The sequence below is a fragment of the Silurus meridionalis genome, chromosome 1 (assembly GCF_014805685.1).
Source record: "Silurus meridionalis isolate SWU-2019-XX chromosome 1, ASM1480568v1, whole genome shotgun sequence".
Lineage (NCBI taxonomy): Eukaryota > Metazoa > Chordata > Actinopteri > Siluriformes > Siluridae > Silurus > Silurus meridionalis.
The window spans coordinates 21,424,356-21,443,208 of record NC_060884.1 but is presented as its reverse complement, the minus strand read 5'-3'; the positions used below and the strand labels follow the sequence as shown (position 1 = coordinate 21,443,208).

The 18,853-nt window shown below is 36.8% G+C and overlaps 1 protein-coding gene across 20 annotated transcripts in view; it reads left to right on the top strand.

Moving 5' to 3' along the window:
- Window positions 1-18,853, top strand: part of szt2 (SZT2 subunit of KICSTOR complex) — a 106,911-nt gene that overhangs the window by 11,153 nt on the left and 76,905 nt on the right. For 13 of the 20 annotated variants that reach the window (XM_046857572.1, XM_046857657.1, XM_046857631.1 and 10 more), the window contains exons 14-38: window positions 1,047-1,161; window positions 1,458-1,666; window positions 1,974-2,192; window positions 2,295-2,388; window positions 2,825-2,913; window positions 3,105-3,273; window positions 3,648-3,756; window positions 3,869-3,988; window positions 4,267-4,467; window positions 5,216-5,313; window positions 5,634-5,772; window positions 6,854-7,111; window positions 7,361-7,544; window positions 9,392-9,439; window positions 11,579-11,706; window positions 12,200-12,458; window positions 13,490-13,661; window positions 13,748-13,840; window positions 13,943-14,021; window positions 14,418-14,717; window positions 15,650-15,785; window positions 15,885-16,001; window positions 16,902-16,971; window positions 18,037-18,222; window positions 18,372-18,635. In XM_046857572.1, coding sequence (XP_046713528.1) covers window positions 1,047-1,161; window positions 1,458-1,666; window positions 1,974-2,192; window positions 2,295-2,388; window positions 2,825-2,913; window positions 3,105-3,273; window positions 3,648-3,756; window positions 3,869-3,988; window positions 4,267-4,467; window positions 5,216-5,313; window positions 5,634-5,772; window positions 6,854-7,111; window positions 7,361-7,544; window positions 9,392-9,439; window positions 11,579-11,706; window positions 12,200-12,458; window positions 13,490-13,661; window positions 13,748-13,840; window positions 13,943-14,021; window positions 14,418-14,717; window positions 15,650-15,785; window positions 15,885-16,001; window positions 16,902-16,971; window positions 18,037-18,222; window positions 18,372-18,635 — 3,856 coding nt within the window. The remainder of the gene's footprint in view (window positions 1-1,046; window positions 1,162-1,457; window positions 1,667-1,973; window positions 2,193-2,294; window positions 2,389-2,824; window positions 2,914-3,104; window positions 3,274-3,647; window positions 3,757-3,868; window positions 3,989-4,266; window positions 4,468-5,215; window positions 5,314-5,633; window positions 5,773-6,853; window positions 7,112-7,360; window positions 7,545-9,391; window positions 9,440-11,578; window positions 11,707-12,199; window positions 12,459-13,489; window positions 13,662-13,747; window positions 13,841-13,942; window positions 14,022-14,417; window positions 14,718-15,649; window positions 15,786-15,884; window positions 16,002-16,901; window positions 16,972-18,036; window positions 18,223-18,371; window positions 18,636-18,853) is intronic. The other 7 variants (XM_046857565.1, XM_046857664.1, XM_046857693.1 and 4 more) reach the window with 4 other exon arrangements.

Here is an 18,853-nt window from a genome sequence, read left to right as displayed (position 1 = left end):
TCCATTTTGCTATGGCTTCCTCCTTGCTCTGTTGTACTTTACTGGGATGCAGAAGGTTTATTTGAACTTGTTGGCCATTAGAAGTCTTTTGTATCTGTCAGGTGGAAAAATGGGGGAAAAACAAGTTAATATGATTATTCCTGCTGTCACACACCCCTCTTACTCAAACATGTGCGTGCACACACACACACACACACACACACACACACACACACACACACACACACACACAGTATTCTTTATTTTAGTTAAATATAGATTCATCCTTCTACAAAAAAAAGTTTAAAAGAAATGGATTCAGCCAGGAGCAGTAACTGATTGTCTCGAGTGTCTGTCATGCTGGCCCAGGTAATCGAGCAGACCTTATTTTCAAGCCCTGTATCATATTTCAGGTTTAGCGAAACACATTAACTAGGCTAATCTGTTAAGTAATGTTTATAAACCAAACAGAAAAAAAATTAATAAATAAAAATAATAAGTTTCATGATGAGTTGGCGCTTTAAGTTGGCTGCGTTTTTTCTGAAGGTTTTCACTCCAAACGGTTTACCGATGGTTTGCATCGAATGTAAAATGTATCCATATGTTTGTTGTTGTGTATATGTAGCAGGTGTATATGTAGCAGGTAGAGGAGTGCAAATATGTACATCTGACCTGTCTGCCACGGAGGAGCTTCTTTCTGATTGGATCTCTTCCCAAATCGTCAAACCCGAACATTTGCATCTCGTTTTCATTCGAAAAAGTGCCAATTAATTTACGTCATATTTATCCTCATTAACAATTGATTTTTATTTAGTTTTCGTCTAATTTTCGTCAGTGTAAAAATATAGTTGACAAAAATTATGAAACAAATTTATTCATCAACAAAATTAACACTGGTTCTGAGCCTGAATACTTAAATGCTCAAGCTATCAATTTTCAAAAGGGAAAGGAAAATATATGTAGCAAAATACAGAGAAACTAACACCCAGGTGGAATTTTACTTTTAATGGAAGAATAGTTTAAAACAAAACGGATGAATGATTTTTATTATTATTTTTTTTAAACAGTACTGCTGCCCAGCTGCCCATCTCTTTCTACCTGGTGCGTCTCATATCCAAAGCTCCATGCATGGTGCTTCGTTTGGGATTTCCCATAGGAACCCCTGCCCACACAAGGAACAAGGTACATTTAAGCACTCAGACCTTTAAAATTTTGTTCTCAGATTTTGTTTCTAAAAGCTTTATAGTGGATTAAGCAAAAGAATGTTCTCTCTAAGGAACACAAAAGTGTTCTAAAAAAAGGGGGTTGCAAAAGTGTTTTACTTTTTTTCTTTCTCAAAACATTCTAAAGTTTCAGTCTGTCCAAAACATTTTTTAGTGACTTTAAAATTGTAAAAGCAATACAATTAATGCGAAGTTACTGTATGTGGTTTGGGAGAGGCAGTCATGTTCTCTGTAAAGCAGCTATTATTCTGTTAGCAGATTGTGGATGAGCTGCGAGAGCAGATACTCAGACTCCGTTTCCCACACCGGGTGCAAAATAAAGAAGCCACACCAAAAAACAAACGGAAAAATCTGGGTAACGCATCTCCCTCCAAGTCCCCGCCTCTCCCGGCACCAAAGCCTGCTTTATCTGACCGGCCTTGTGTGGTGATCTTCAACAAACCTCTGGAAAAATTACTGATCAGGTCAGTTGTCCCAGACGTCATGCATCACTGTCTCTCAGAGGACACTGTTTTGTTTAGTAACACCATTTGTATAGTTCTGTCTAAAGCATTTTGCACCATGTTTAAAAAAAAAAATCCTAAAAAATTCTGTGATAAAGCTTTCAAAAGTGATGATAAACACTACTTTTGTGTGACTTTTTTTTTTATTACAAAAGCAGAAGACTGCACTGGCTTTTACTATTCTACTGGAGCTTACCATTATATTACCTTTATTTCTTTAACAAGAAAAACCTTCTATTATTATCATTAAACTGTTTTTGTCTGTTAGATATGAGAAACTTCCTACAGACTTTCGCACATCCTTCATTTTAAACCTTGAGGCTTTGGGTCAGCCTCTCAGTGTGGCTGCAGGCCGCAACGCGTCCTCCACAATGGCATTTCTCTCCCGGTATTTCCTGCAGCAACGCTGGGTGTGGACAGTGCAGAGTGGCCCAGGGGGTGTGGTTTCACTGCACGCTGTTGCACAGATCCTTTCCACACTTGCTGAGTAAGAACACTACATTTTCTTAATCCTTTTGTGTCTAATATGAATATTGTGAACTAATGAGTGTGTGTGTGTGTGTGTGTGTGTGTGCTGGTGTCTCTGAAGGATCCGTCTATCAGAGGGCTTCCATTTTGCTGCCAGTGGTGAGGGAATCGTCAACATGGTGATGGAGCTTCCCATGGCTGTGAAAACATCAAAGGTTCTACTTGAGTAACACACACAAACACACACACACACACACACACACACACACACACACACACATGCCCACTTAACGAAAATATTTTTTCTTTTATTGTTGAGATCTACTGTACTGATTGGTAATAGATTCTATTCATTTCAACCACAAGTGGCAGCTGCTCCAGGCAAAATATTTATTTATTGGCTTCTTCATGAAGCGAGCAACTTGTTCTTTTTGAACACAGCTAGCACACTAATCCCTTACCCAAAACCTAAACATCATTTATTTATTTATTTTTTTAAACAAAAGATAATGGATTGCAATACACACTCTATCACACAAACCTGACAGTCTGTACCTATACTGTTTTACCATCTCTAGCTGTGGTGTTTGGGTAATTCTCAGTTCAGATGCTAATATGTGGTGTGTTTATTAATCTGGTCTTGGTGTATAGGGGACTCCAGCACTGCAGGACACTCAGCATCACACATGCATCGTTCAGTATATTCTGTTTCCTCCTCATGCTACCTCCACCAAGGACAGGTACAGATATTCACATCCAGTTCTTTTTATTCCATTCTCTTCTGTTTTGCATGTAACACGCTTATTTGTTCTAGTTTGCATGAAGTCTGATTGTACATCGCTTTGAAGTAAACTGCTGAGTTGAGCAAGACAATCACCAAACTTTTGAATTGCTGCTTCACGTTTAAAATTTGTCACTCTTGTCTTCTCAGTTTCTCCACAGATGATGACAATGACACTGAGGTGGAGGCCATAGATGTTGAGACTGAGCTGAACCTGGTGACAGAGTGCTGGGTGGAGCCTCAGAGCGGGAGTGTTTTAAGCCACTCGGAGCAGCAGCACCACTTCCACAACCTCAGCTACCAAGACATCCCTCAGGCTGTCAGTATCTTCTAACTAACACAGAATCTAAAACTAATCTGAGTGTTTTGTTTTACTCTGACTAAGAGAGTTTATGTAAATAAATTGCCACCTTTAAATTGATTTTGGCCGCTCTGTCTTTGTCTAATTCAACTGTGGCTGTCTATGAGCTCTTGTGTGCGGAAGAACGTAGTTGCGCTTTTTTCAGAGTGTGTTAAGCTGTCCTGTGATGTTGCATGAGTAGCAGTTTGCAAAAGATGCGGTTAAAAATTAGGGATCTCAGAGCAAACATGTGCCTGCACTTGTTGTTATTGTGATCGAAAACAGCTGGCGAGAGGTTGGGAATTGGCGAATCACAAAATTGTAAAGTGCTGACTATCATATTTTTTCTGTAGATTCTTCCTCGTGATCAGTCGTGCATGTCCACCTTCTTGACATTTGAGTACCTCATACAGCTGTGCAAAAACAAAGATCAACCACAGCCTCTCAGCAAAGATGCAGCAGGTCAGAAAAGGCTAAATTCTTACAATTTTGTGCATTTTTTTGGTACATGTTCTTTATTACTTAGAGGTGTGTGTGTATGTGTGCACGTGCGTGTCTGCATTTGTGACTGCAGGTGAAACCCCAGGTGCAGCTCCAGCTGACAGCATACATATGGTGCCTTTTCAGTTTGACCTGATGAAGCTGCTGCCTAGGTGTCAGCAAATAGAAGTTTTCTTCTATACTTTCAGCAAAGGTACTGCTGCTGTGTTCATTTTTACACACACTCTGTTAACACTTGCATATCATTATCTCCACAGTGATGGTTGTGAGAGAATTACACTAAGATTTTCACTTGGTCTCTGACAAATACCTTCTTACCGGTCCACTGATCTTTTGTGGATTTGGAGTCATAGTTGTGCTGAATTATTTCTTAACTTTATACTTTATACTTCAAATAAAGGATTTAATAAGAATGCTCAAAATAAACATGTTTTAAAAACACACTACTCCTCTCTCTACTGTCCTCTACAGCGGAGAACGAAGACACAATCCAGAACGCCCCCTCTCTTCCTAACGATCTGCTTCTCAGCCTGTTCCACAGCTCCTTACAGAATGAGCTAAGTGATCGTGAGATAACATTGGCTGATGGCGATCACATGACCTTTATGAATCATATCCTGGAAAGGGAACGGGACGGCCATGTGGCTCCGTTCTCGCTTCCCGTAATTAAAGGTAATTAAACTGTAGCCGGCAAACCCAACTTTGTAAACCTACAACATGCAGCACACAGAAACACACCTTATGTCATGTGTATGAATAATAATGCAATGGAATGCATTGTAAAAAAAAATAATAATACATATAACAATAATATGTTAAGAAAAATGTACAAGTGACTAAAAACATTCATTAATGTTTCTGGATTTGCATGATACACAGAAGTGATGGGCAAAAATATAAAGTTAAATACTGTATATGCTCACTTTTGATCAGTGAGATATAGGTGTTAGCCACAAATCGAAATACAAGATGTTTTTCAGGCCGAGACAATAAACATTGTCTATAAATATTATTTTGGACCAGCGTTTTTTCCTATCTGGCCAAGATTTGAGTAGTTTTGTTTGACAGGAGTGTTCCCAAATCTATTTTGGATGAGATTTTGAGTTTTCAGTGTCATGATGCAATACACAAAACTCAATAACTTGCAAAACTCAACAGTGCATATGGTACAACAATGTGGAACACCACCGCACACAGCACAGTGTAGTACTATAAAGTAAACACTGCTTGTTAAGCAGAGAAGTTGTATTGTTCAGAAGTGATCGAGTTGTTGTGTCTATCTTTACCTTATAAGTGACATATGCATTGGCCATGCAGCCCTTTTCTGGTGGTCGAAATGTAATGACCTGAACCAGCAATAGTTATATGAAATAACAAAGATAAAGCCTGTGTGTGTCTTTGTGTGTGTTTGTGTTCATAGAAGAGTGTCTGAAACAAACTGAGAGGCAGGACATGGTGTTGTCCTTCCACACAGTAGGGAGCAGTAAAGAGGTGACGGGATCTACCAGCACACTGCAGGTATGACACACACTCTCAACCCAAGCAGTGTTTTGTTCAATACTTCCTTCAGCATGCTGACACTATGTCTGACCCTTTGTTGTGAACTGTTCTTTGAGGTGGTTCATTCTGACAGCATGCTGTTCATGTGAGTGGTTTTTGCCACCGGCTACCCGTGCTCCTTACATGAAGTTAATTCTGTGTCACGCAGCTGTAGTGTATTATAGGGATAGTTGACAGCCGGAACGGTGCGTGTGGCTCTGGTAATGGCACCCGAGCTACTGGAGGTATGTCTAATAAAGTTGTGTGAGGTTTTTTCATGTGTTTGTGTATGTGAGCAGAGTTTCAGTAACACAGATCTGGTGGATGAGGAGCCAGTGCTGATGGAAAGAGAGAATTTGTGTCCTCAGTGGAAATGCTATGCTAAATATATCAACGCTCAGCAAGTCCTGCTCATCTTCCTCCCGGCCACCTATACCGGTAAAGCAACCAAAACAAACACACACACACACGCAAACATTCAATGCACATCACACATACACCACAACAGACTGAACTAACAAACCAGCCCGGAGCAAACACTCCAAGTCCATTTCGAAACAATTATCAACAATCATTAACACTCTACCATTATAAATAGGTACTTGGTTCACTGTAAATCAGAGGTGGCAAAAGTACACACATCGTTCACTCAAGTATCAAATCAATCAAATCAAATCAAATTTTATTTGTCACATACATACAGAGTACGACATGCACGTGAAATGCTTTTTACGACGATCTGGCATGAGGGAATAGGATGGGGAGAAAAATAAACCTAGAAAAAAGTAAATAGAAGTACATATACTATGTTTTAAAAGACTCTGGTAAAAGTTGAAGTACTGACTACACTTATACTACTTAACGTAAAGTAAGACGTTTGGGCTCTGAATTGTAAAAAGTAGCCATTACTACTACCTGTTTTAGTGTCACGCTGGTAACTGGACCTCACTTCATATTATTATATTAATACAAGAGAATTTAACATTTTGTTTACCAAATGAATGTATACAGGCTGAACAATCACGATATGGACAAGGATGATGACAATCAGGAATGTCTCTGTTCTCAGTCATGTTTACATCACTGACCCCCTCTGTCTTATCCACGTTAACCCCGTACTTCTTTTCGCCTTCTGCCTTGCTCATTGTTAGCATCATAAACTAGCCTACGTCTGTGGTGCGTGAAAAACAGGAAATGATACACCAGTGGTAGATTAAAAAAAGCTGCAGAATGACAAGAAATAGGTTGTTGGGCTGAAAACGGCATGCACTGAGAAGAAAAAATCTTAATCATGTCACCAAATAGATTAAAACTAAATGATGAGTCTGGTTTGGGAATTAACAAGTAGGAAGTAGAGATGTTTGTTTAAAAAATTTATTGTAAGTGAAAGTAAAAAGTTGTCAAAAAAATAAATACCAGAAAAATCGACTTAAGCACAGTAACAAAGTATTTGCACTTCATTACTTCCCACCTCTGCAGTAAATTGTAGTAGATGTGTGAATCTTTTTTGTTCCTTCAGATGTGCAGATACTGATGTCCTTCGGTCTGGCACTTGAACCTCAAGTCAATGGTGCTTGTGATGAGGATGAGGACGAGACACTCAGTCTGGAAAACAACCAGTCTCAGGGTGGATCCCTCAGCAGTTCAATCAATGTAACTCTAGCAGAGATGGAGTCTGTAGTGGAAGCAGGTGATGGACAGTTTCTTTTGCCAGCTGAAGCCCTAACAGGAGAGCGAGAGGATAAGGAGAACCACCGCTCCGAGCAAATTCTCACAGGTTGGCAGTCTTCAATGTCAGGCTTTCAAGAGGCATGTATTTGTCTGTGCACAAGCCTGTCCAGTTCCATCTTTAGAAGCAACTTCAGTTTATTCACACGGAAACACAAATGTATCTTCCCTAAAAAGCTTAACCCCTACAGATGTAGAATATTTTGACGTCTACCCCACTGTCTTTTTCTTTCTGTTTGCCTCTGAGTATGCTCTCATACTGACACTGGTACTGGTGCGTTTTCATTTTCATCCATAGATGAGAAAGACAGTGTGCAGTTTTCAGAGCCACATGACTACCATCACCAGCTGTCCCACCAGAGTGGTGGAGATGCTGCTCGTCCTTGCTGTCCTGTCTATATCTACAACTGCTGCATGGACTTACTCAAAGACCAACTGCTCCAACACCACTCCAATCGTCAGCCCAAAGACATCTTTCTCAGGTGCATACCCACAAGATGTTTGTGTGATTTTTATATATATATATATATATATATATATATATATATATATATATATATATATATATATATATACAGTATATATATAATGTGTTTTTTCATTCACACACACACACACACACACACACACACACACACACACACACACACACACACACACACATACATACATACATACATACATACATATATACATACACATTTTATATATATATATATATATATATATATATATATATATATATATATATAATATATATATATATATATATATATATATATTTATTTATTTATTTATTTATTTATTTATTTATTTATTTATTTATTATACTTTAAAACATTTGTCCACAAAGATATTTTTTAGAATATATCTTGACTGAGCATGTGCCAATTTAGATGCTGTTTACCAGCACAGCATTTCATTTGGGAGCAGACTGTTTTATTGACCAGGCAGCCATTTAACTTCGAATCAAAGTGGTTCTCTAATTAACTGCATCAGTTTGCCCTGCTTGTTCTAACTAAATAGACAATTAATGCATGTTTGAGAAGCTATCAAGCAGTTTAGAATAAATTATAGGTACATGATAATGTTAGAAGTAATGCTTGATGTATAATGAGGCACAGTCCTGAATGAGAAGTTCACATATAATTAATACTCCTGATATACAAATCATATATTATTCTCATTTTCTTGGTACTATGTCTGATATCTTTGGTCTTGGAACTATGCACAGAAATTGACTACGTCTTACTCTTTTATAAACCAATAACATTGAACTTGTTATGAAATACAGCCAGCAGGGAAAACCCGCTTGATTTAATATAGAAGAGGGATAATAATATTTGTACATTTCTGTACATTCAGGCACTGGTAAATGTGTGGTAATATTCAATTCACTTCATTTTGATTTGTATTTCAATTTTAACAATTGAGATGATCCCAAAGCAGCTTTACAGAATAAAATAGATTACGATTACACATTTTAGTGTAATAAATTAGTCCCTATAAGTTTATCCCTAATGTGCAACCTGTGCCTGTGGCGACAGTGGCAAGGAAAAACCTCTCGGTACAAGGAAGAAAACTTGAGAGGAATCTTACTAAAAAAGAAAACCATCCTTATTTAGGTTCACTGAATGTTCATTCATTATAGTTTCATCATTGTTGAGGTTATCAAATGTCAAATATCAATGATTGACACTTGAATAAAAAACAGTTTGTCAAATACATCCCTAAGCCACTGTAGGTGACTTTATATTAATCACAGTCCAAATCCATCTTCATAGTTCTTGAATGTAACCTTGCACAGTGACCTCATTAATCTAATACAGTATTATAGATAATAATAATAATAATAATAATAATAATACAGCTAATTTAGTATTATGACACTTGTTAAAAGTTAAAATTAGAAGGCTATAATGTACTATGGCTCTTATACTATGGATATAACCCTTTATACATGCCCAAACAGGCTCTGTAAGTAAAATCCCTGACAATAAGCTCCAGTGACGTTCAAGTTTTGTTCTCTTTTCTTTAGTTAAAAAATCCCTCAAATGTAGTCAATAATAAAAGCTTTGCTAGTGTCTTCAGATTACATTATTGTGAAGATTTGCAGTTTGCCCAGTGTTAAAGCAGTGCTTTTAAACTTCTATAACTTGATAATGACATAACCACATAGCTCCAATGGAAAGAAAAAGCTGCAAACCTTGAATGGCAGCTATTTCCTGACTGATGAATGATGTTTGAAGTGAGAGGAAAATATAGAACTTTTCTTTATAGTATAGATTAATAGCATTTAATCTCTGTTTTTTCCTTTCGATGAGAATAGATCTCAAGACGCACTGTCCGGGGAGCTCAATCAGCAGCTGAAGTCCAGGTAGCATTGCTTACATGCTTCCAGCTGCCGCTACAGAGCAAAAACTTACCCACAATGGGAAGGGTTGAGGAATGTAAAGGCTTTTCATTTCTCTCTCTCTCTTTTTTTTTTTCTTTCTCGTCATACATTGGCTACCGCAGCCTACAGAGAATAGGTTATAATCTTAAAAGCCACACTGTCTAAAATAGTAACCCAAATTTGCATATACAGTTATGTCTAAACAAAAAATAAATAAATTAACATTTTGTAAATCTGAATTTATTTTATATCAAAAATATAAAAAAGCAAGACTCCGTGTAACAGCCCAGTTCTTCTCCAACAAGATATTCCTCAATAAAAAAAAGCCCTATACTTAGCAGCGGACCCGACTGTCTGTCAGGTTACAACTCTAGTGCCTCCTGCTGCAGACCTCCTGTTCTTTTGAAATCAATCTCTTCTGTTTGTCGGCTTGCTTGCTTGCATTTCTGTACGTAGCAGGTAATTTGGTACATACTGATGGGAACTGCTACATTTCGCCTGTCCTGTTGAAGACATGAGGGATTAAATGAATTAAACTAATGAGTGATGAACTAATGAGTGATAATGTGATTAACTTCTGGTTTCTGCTTTGGTGGAGTTTGTATCCATTTGCATGTCTTCTACATATAACTGCACTGTTTGGATGAAATACGTTTTAAATGGGGAACTGTGATAACACCAATTTCTTCATCCATTTGAATTCCTTTTATATCTGTGATGTATGAATACACACATTATCCAATCATTTTATAATGTCAAATTCAGAAAGAAACAGTAAAAGGAGCCTGTTGGATCACTTGTTCTTGGAATACCTCTCATGAATGATGAAGTACAAATGGTGTTGCTTTGTTTTTGTTTTTCTTCAGATTTGTAGCACATGTTTTGGATGTAGTCTGCTGTGTTCCCTGTACTTCTTTTGATTAGGTTGTCTGCAGCTGTAATATCAACAGTGTACAAAATAGGGCTTATTTAATATGAAACTGAAAAATCCTGGTGAACAATAATAACTGAAAATGTTTAGCAGACCGTTCTCTAGGGCTTTATTGACAGATTGTTATATATAGTGGACAGTATGTTTTTTTGTTTGTTTTTAGCCAGAAAGCTATATTGGATGTTTACCACATTAGATTTAAATATGGACTAATGGGTAAGTATTATGGATTTTCCAGAAGCATGGCAAGACTGCTTTTATTTAAGAAAAGAAAATCCTGTTTGGAGACTTGGGAAACGTCTCTGGGGTGATGACACCAAGGTGATTGTCATGGTGATATTTAGAATTTTGGCACAGGCCATTACGGTCAGTGGAAACCCAGTGATATTTATCACACTGAGCACCGTGAAGCATGGTGGCGGTATCCATATATTGTGGAGATGCTTTTATTCATTAAGGACTGGGAAACTGTTTACGGCAAGCTGGATGGAGTTTAATATCCCAGAGGAATCCTGGAAGAAAACAGTCAATCTAGACAGTACCCCACAAATCACACTGTAGATTGTGGATTAACATCAAGAGCCTGGATGTATGAGATTGGCCAAGACAAATCCCAGACCTCAATCCGATGAGGAATTTGTTGCATGAAATGGGAACTGTTGACCAACAATATTTATCTAACCTTACAAAGCTTAAGCACAGTTATGCAACCAGCTAATGTTTGCTTTTTTTGTTTAATTACACTTCAATTATGTAAATTAAATGCTAAAAAAACCAATTGAATCCATTTAAATTCCAAGTTGTAAGACGGCAAAAAGTGGAAATGTTCAGTGGGGGTTAAATATTTATGCATGTCCATGGAATCATATTATGTAAATTGCATATGGGCTGTGCCCCAGAACAAATCTAAATATAATTAAATGGTAATAAATTGTTATCCAGTGCACATTCTCCAGTGTTTGCAGTCAGCCTGAGGGCACTAAATTAAAATCGCTTAATTTGCACTTTAATGTGTACCGTATTATGTACAAATGTAACTGCATATGTGTGTAGGTTTCTGGTCTTTTTCTTGCAGCATGACTGTTACTGGCTGCTAAGCGTTGCGGCAGCATGCATGTGGGAGTTGTCCGTATGTGTGTATGTGTGTATGTCGCGTCATTAATGATAGTGTGTTTGTGTGTTTGGTTCAGGTCTCTTTCTCAGGAGCGCTGCAGCGCCTCGTCTTGGTCAGAGCTCATCACTCATCCCCACAAACAGAAAGAGCTGGCCAACTACTGTAGTCTGTTGCAAGAACATTACTACCAGAGCTATGTCCGGGGTACACACAAATGCATCTATACACTTCTTTACACTATACATTTATATGTATTATATTTATCGGTATAAATTATTTTTTTTTACATTCTGTTGTGGTAAAATGCAGTATACAGAACAACATGGTGTTCAGCATCATGTTACAGCAGGCAGACAAACGAAGTGTGGTTTGTTGTCTTTTGTATCCATATAGGTACATCTGTCTGGTCATGTATTGTGTATTGTGTGTGTAATTTTTTTGTGTCTGTTCACAAATGTGTGTATTCTCTTTTTTTAGTATATGTGTGTATATCTATGTATATAGGGATGCAAATAATTCCATAATAGAAATAAATGGGAATTTTCCGGATGTGTTTTCAGAACCTTTACTCCAAGCTAAAAACAAAAACACAAATTTGTTGTAAAATTGTGTATATACGTGCATTGGATTTTTATTTTACTTCTGCAAAGCAGTGCAAATACCTTAAAAGTGTTGGTGTGTATGTTCTATTTCACAGGTGTGTTCCGCAGTCTGCAGCTGACATACAGCATCTCCTCTCAGGATGTCCTGACAGCGATGGACTACTGTGAAGAATCTCTGCAGGAGATCGACATCACATCCTTCTTGCAGACACTGTGTGGTCACGTCCGCACTTTCCGCGAGCAACACGAACCCCACAGAGCTGAGGGCATGAGGAAAGGTCTGAAAACTGGGGCTACGTTCATCATTGGAGATGTTGAAAGAACATACAGACCAACAATAGTTTCCTCATCCAGGTAAAAGCTTCATACATAAAGTGTCTACATCACAGCATCACATGCAGGTATGAGGCACTTTAGAGACAGCTATGGATATAGGAAAATGAATCTGCCTTAATGACTGAGCTGGATGTTTACAAAAGGAGAAATGAGTTGCTGTGGTGAAGCTACATTTTTTTTGTATAACAAAATTACAGCAAGTGGCGATCTTGAATATGCTGTAGTCAAATTTTCTATTATAAGATTACAATAAAACAATATAGAATGAGGATATATAGGTTATTTATAGGATATATATATATATATATATATATATATATATATATATATATATATATATGTATGTAGGATTTGAAATCATATTCGAAGCAATTTTATAATAATTTCAACCTTCAAATTGTTTCTGATCTACTAGTAAATAATTTGCCCCATTTTAAGAAGTTATTTGTAGAAAAAGCAAAACTGTCTGCCAATAAAGTAAGATATCTACAAGCTTGAAATGTTTATATTCAGGTTAGAATTAGCATTTTCTGAAAATGTAAGAGTTGCTTAACGCTCCAAAATGCATCAACGAACACACTTATTTGCTAGGGCAAAGTGAATAAAGCGAAACTACTTCATGTGTAGAGTGGTTTGACGTCACATGTCTATGTTCTCCATTATTGTTTATGGAGGCAGGGCCTGTGAAGTTACATGCATTTGCTTGTTTGTTGGCTCATTGGTTAGTTAGTTTGTTAGTTAATTTATGTGATAAGCATCACAGACTCCCACATGACTTCACACATGAATTCACACCTAGAAGAAATAAAGAATACATGATCCACCTATAGCTTTGTTTTTGAGGTGGTAGGAAATAGGAGAACCAGCAAAACCCAATGTTATTAGCAGGAACATGTGAAAAGCCACAGTGACCTGATCGAGGGATTAAATTTGAAATCTTAAACTCAAAAAGCAAAATAAAGAGCTGTGTGGGCAATAACAAGACCCAAATGGGTTTTTTCCACAATGTGTTGAATGTATAACCATGTTTGTTGAATTTCTTTGTTTAGTGTTGAGCTGGAGGATATAAGTGAAGTTGAGTCTAAAGAAGAAGTGTCCACCCTCAAATCTCCTAATGCCCTGGATGAATCCCGCTCCCTCAGAATCCCAGAATTCCCCCTGTCTCTGCTGCATTCACAGCAGAAGTGTGAGGTGTACCCTGACCTGCACAAAATCATACAGGTTGTACATGAAAATAAAATGATAGTTAATCAATTGGCTTATTTCTTCTGTGTAAAGATTGATATCTATCTTTCTTTTTCCCCCAGGACAAATTCATGGAGATAGGTGCTCAGTATTTTAAATCGGTTCCCTCCAATCCACATTACTTCTTTTACTGCCCCCAGTCCTCAAAGAAAGATGTGAGCTTACAAGGATGTTTATTTTTTTGGGAATTTATCTTAAAAATGACTTCTTCTACCAGTTCATGAGCTGTTCCATACTGTTCTTTATTATCACTCCAGGAGGATTCGGATGAAGAGAGAGATAGAAGGCCCAGTGAGGACTGTGATGTTTCTGAGGCTGAGCTAGCTACAGAGGATGGTGCGGAATCCATTAATACTACCCATTTATCTAATACCTGAGTTTTATATTTATATTTATGACATTTGATTGACTTGTAGAATCGATCAATAAATACAACCAGACACAATTTCACCTGTTTACAGACTAATATTACTCTATGTCTAAAAATCAGGGTGGTAATATTTGGTTGTATAAAATACGGTTAGTATATGGAATCAAATATTTATCAAAAAAAGAAAAAAATTTTCAACCTTTATGTTTTACAAACATTCAGTGTGCCATTTAATGCCATGTGTTTGCAAGGATTTTATACTTCCTATTTCATGTTTGTTTTTAAATTGTCTTAAAGAGAATATTCTCACTACTTGTTACGATAGTACTTTTTTTATTAACAGTATTAAACCTAATCCTCAGAGAATGTGTCTGGCTGCTGCATGGTGTCAGAAAGTGACACAGATCTAGAGGTGGAGTATCAGGACCAAGGTAATGGGAAAGCTGAGGATGAAGACATGGAGGATGGAGCTGAAGATGACTCAGGGAGCGATTCAGACACAGTAAACCAGGATGATGACTCTTTCAGCATTCTAGATGGAGACTCAGTGCTGGAAGCACCTGAGCCTGAGATGCCTCCTTTATTCATCCACCTTGTCTGCTCACTTAGCACAAAAAGCTGCCATGGCTCTATGCCAATTAGGACACTGCCCACCTGCCTGGGTAAGTAAACCGCTGTCTGTCTCAAATTAACACTTAATGAAAAGATCACTTATGACCCATATGGGAATCTTTTTTGAACCTGAGGTGTCAGGATATTACAGTGTGACCCTCACTTTTTTGCAATATCACAATTAACAAAATTTTATATTATATATAAATATATATATATATATATAAATATATATATATATATATATATATATATATATATATATATATATATATATATATATATATATATATATATATATATTACCTAAATATAATTTTTCACATTGATTTCAAATCTGGAAGAATCTAAAGAAGGGTTAAACGTTCCTCTTTTATATATATATATATTATAAATATTCTCGTAAGTTTGCTTCTTTAGTGTCTCATAGATGCTATGATGTTGAGAAGGCAAGCAAGTAATGCAAAATCCCCAAAAAATCTCATACTCCTTCTTTGTGCAGCAATTTTATACAGATTGTCTGATGGGGTAAGGACATAGTGTGACAGCAATTGATATAGGTTGACAGAATCATTGCTTTTGCCATTATTGCCTTTATTGATTGCTGAAACTATCGGCTATTGCCAAAAATCCATACCATTCGCTGCCTCTAGAGGCGAATCACTGACCTGTTTATTTAAAACTTTTTTTTTTTACTTATATAGTAACTTATATATTTATATCTATTTAGTTTAGCAAATTTTCTTGATTCAGTTCTGTTTTAGTTTTTTTGGAATAAAGTTCAGTACTATTTTACATGTTTGTTTTTATCCAGTATTCATTTTAATAACTATGGGTTGATTAATTGGTTATCGTCAAGTATGATCCAAACTAGCTATCAGTATCGGTAAAATCCTCTGGCAATTAATAAAATGAATAAACTTATCCATAGAGTTGAATGCATTTTGTAATTTTTAGTGATGTATTTATTGTTTTGCTGCAGGTGAGCTGATCACTTGTTTGGATAATGCAGCGTCTTTACACTTGATTGATCTGAACGAGCTCTCTGTCACTCTGGATATCTTTGTGTTGACGTTACCATTAGAAATAGAGATGGCCACTGGCATCAATCATATAAGGTAGGAAATGCAATTGTATTTGCTGATATGATTTTTGTTTTGGTAATGGGAGTCTTGGGACATGTATATTAAGTCAAATGACCTCTGCTTGTTACACAGGTACACTTCTGAAAGCAGTGTGTCTATGAACCGCTCTCCTGGCCAGCCCTCTTCCTACCGCTCTGATGAGGAGCTCATGGAGAATCTGGAAAGCCTGCGTGGGGTTGAAATGAATGGGTCAGTGTTCACTTTGTTTAAATTACAATTATGAGACCTGGTATTTGCAGTTAATTGGATACCCAAGACACTTTGGTATATACACTGTAAGAAATGATCAGGACAACAATAATCGTAATGAAGAAGAAGTTTATAACAGTGTAGCAGTGACAAAATACATGAAGCACTTGGGTTCATTGGAGCCAGAAAGAACCCAGAAAAAACTCTGCCCAGATATTTTATATTGTTCTTGCCTTTGAAGTGTAGATAGGATTTAGCTTTTGAATGTAATGTGTAGGAAATGAGTAAAGGAACACATGGCTGGGTGATACCACTATTGAGCCGGAGGTCACTGGTGTTTATTCCTTTGCTGGTGCTGGCCCCCCAGCGGGTCAGGTTAGGGTATTGTTTAAACCATAATCATGGTCTCAGACACCTTTTGGTTAGAGATAGTCCTTGATGGATTGCTGCCTCTCCCAGACTGAAATTTTACATTAAACTACATAACTACTTAAGCAGATGAGCTTAATTTGATATAGAGTGGGGTGGAATCTGGGTTTAGGCAGTCTGTAATTCTTACAGACACTTTACTATATTGTCTTTTACAATATAGCCATTTTACTGTACTGAACACTTTTTGCCGGTATTTTGGACTAGTTTAAAGTAACATTTGATGCTATTTTTTCATACAATTCAAGTTTTTTTAATTTCAGATGGTTTTTTTTCCATTTTTTTAAGATGCTTTTGTGAGCATAAAGACACTGGGTTCATTTCTGCTAGTGTAAATCTGTTTTTAATATTTATTTTCCATACTTTTTTTGTGCTTGATGTTTTGTTTTTATCACATGTTTATCTTTAAAAACTTTATCTTACCAACACATTGTCAAATAATGTTATATTGACTCTTATCTCCCTTCTCAGTATTACAGGCGATCCTCTGTCCAAACTCCCAGTGCCTCACAAACAGGCTGTCCTTGCTACCATGGACGAAGTGAGTTACTGTGCACCACTGGCTGTGCTAACTCAGCTTTCTGTTCTTTACAGCCAATCTGACATCAAGAAAAAAAATAATTTTGGACCCTAACCTTAAATTTCAAGAATATACAATAGCATCAGTTTTAAAGGAATTTAATTTAGCCCAGTTGTTATTATACACATATTGAATGTTGACCGATTCATCAATTTTGCCTCTGCACAAATACATACAGATAGTTTTTCCGGGTTGCGTTATACAGTACGGGAGAGGCTTCTAGAGGTGAATCACTGATGCCATGTGCTGTTTATTTGAGTTTTTTTTTTTTATTATTATTTATTTGGTGTGTTACTTTTTATTTCAGTTTAAATGCATGTATTTTATTTACCTCAATATTTATTAATGTAATTAATATGTTCGTATTTATTTCATTTAGCACATTTTCATAATTCAGTAGTTTTTTTAATTTTTTGTTATAAAATTGTGTTGTTTTAATTTGTTTAATTTGTTTTTTAATTTGTGATTAATCGTTAGCAGCAAGTACGTTCCAACCTAACAATTGGTATCAGTAAAATCGGTCGACCTCTAAACCATATACTAGTGTCTACATGTGCAGGTTAACATGCAGTATATGTAGACAAAGCAGTTATACAGTTGGAAAAGAATAACCATTTTAATTTTAAAACGAACATTTGAACAATTTCTAAGTGTAGTCGATAGCAAGGGGGACTGTAGTCTAAAATCTTTTGCTTTTCTAGTTTGCTGCTTTTGTTTTGTGCCATGAGCATACAGTGGAGCCAGAAACTGATGAGATACCAGAGTATGTAAAAAAAATATTTTGTAAAACATTTTGCCAATTCCATTATCAAAGAATACACATAGAATGACTTTATTTTGGAGACTACTTTTTCAAAATGCTGAGCTCGCACATTCACACAGTCTTGTTCTTTTAGTATTTCACTTGTATCATTTTCCCCCTCTTAACTGTTAGTCTCCTCCTTCTAATACTCTGTCCCTATTGCTTTATCCATTTTTTTCCCTTTCTCTTCCGTGTCTTCATGCCTCTCTCTTTTTACGCTTAAGATCCGCTGGCTGCTGGAGGACGAGATTGTCTCAGCACTCCGTCACTCATCTGTCGTGGACTGCTCCACTCTTCAAAAGGTGGCTGATCATGTCTTTCGCTCCAGCGGAAGGCCTGGCTGTCATCACGAGCTTGTTCCCCTGCAGTTTGTCTTCGGCCCAGAACAATCACTGGAGAAGTTTAAAGAGGTTTGAGCAGTTTTTTGTTCCTGTTTAAATGAATTATATAGGAGTGGTGTTGTTAAAAGTATAAGCCTCCCTGCCCGTGTGCTTTTAAAATATTGAATCTTGTTCTCAATGGAAGCACAGGTGATGTATTATATATGTTTTATCTACAGGAGTTCCGGCGATTTTCTTTTCCTGGTTACCTTCTTAACGCAGAGAAGCAGAATTTCTACTACATCTCTCGGAGTCGCCAGCACTCACACAGACTACAGACGGCTCAGGAGTTAAATCAGAAATCCTTTTCTCAGGATGAGATATTTACCTCTCCACCAGCCAGTCACCTTCCAGAGGCTGATAGCAGCTTAAAAACAACAGCCCTGTTTCCAAAGGGGTTAGACATTGAGGTGAAGCCTCAAAAAACTGACATAAAATCAGAGGTATTACAGTATATATAATGTTAGAATAATTTTGTTGACTTCTGATATAAAATGTTTATATATATATATATATATATATATATATATATATATATATATATATATATATATATATATATATACACACACAGTGGAACCCGGTTGATCGAGATAAACGAAAACAAAATGGCGGCAGTATATTAACGTGCTTGAAATTTCTTTATGTACATGATGTGCGT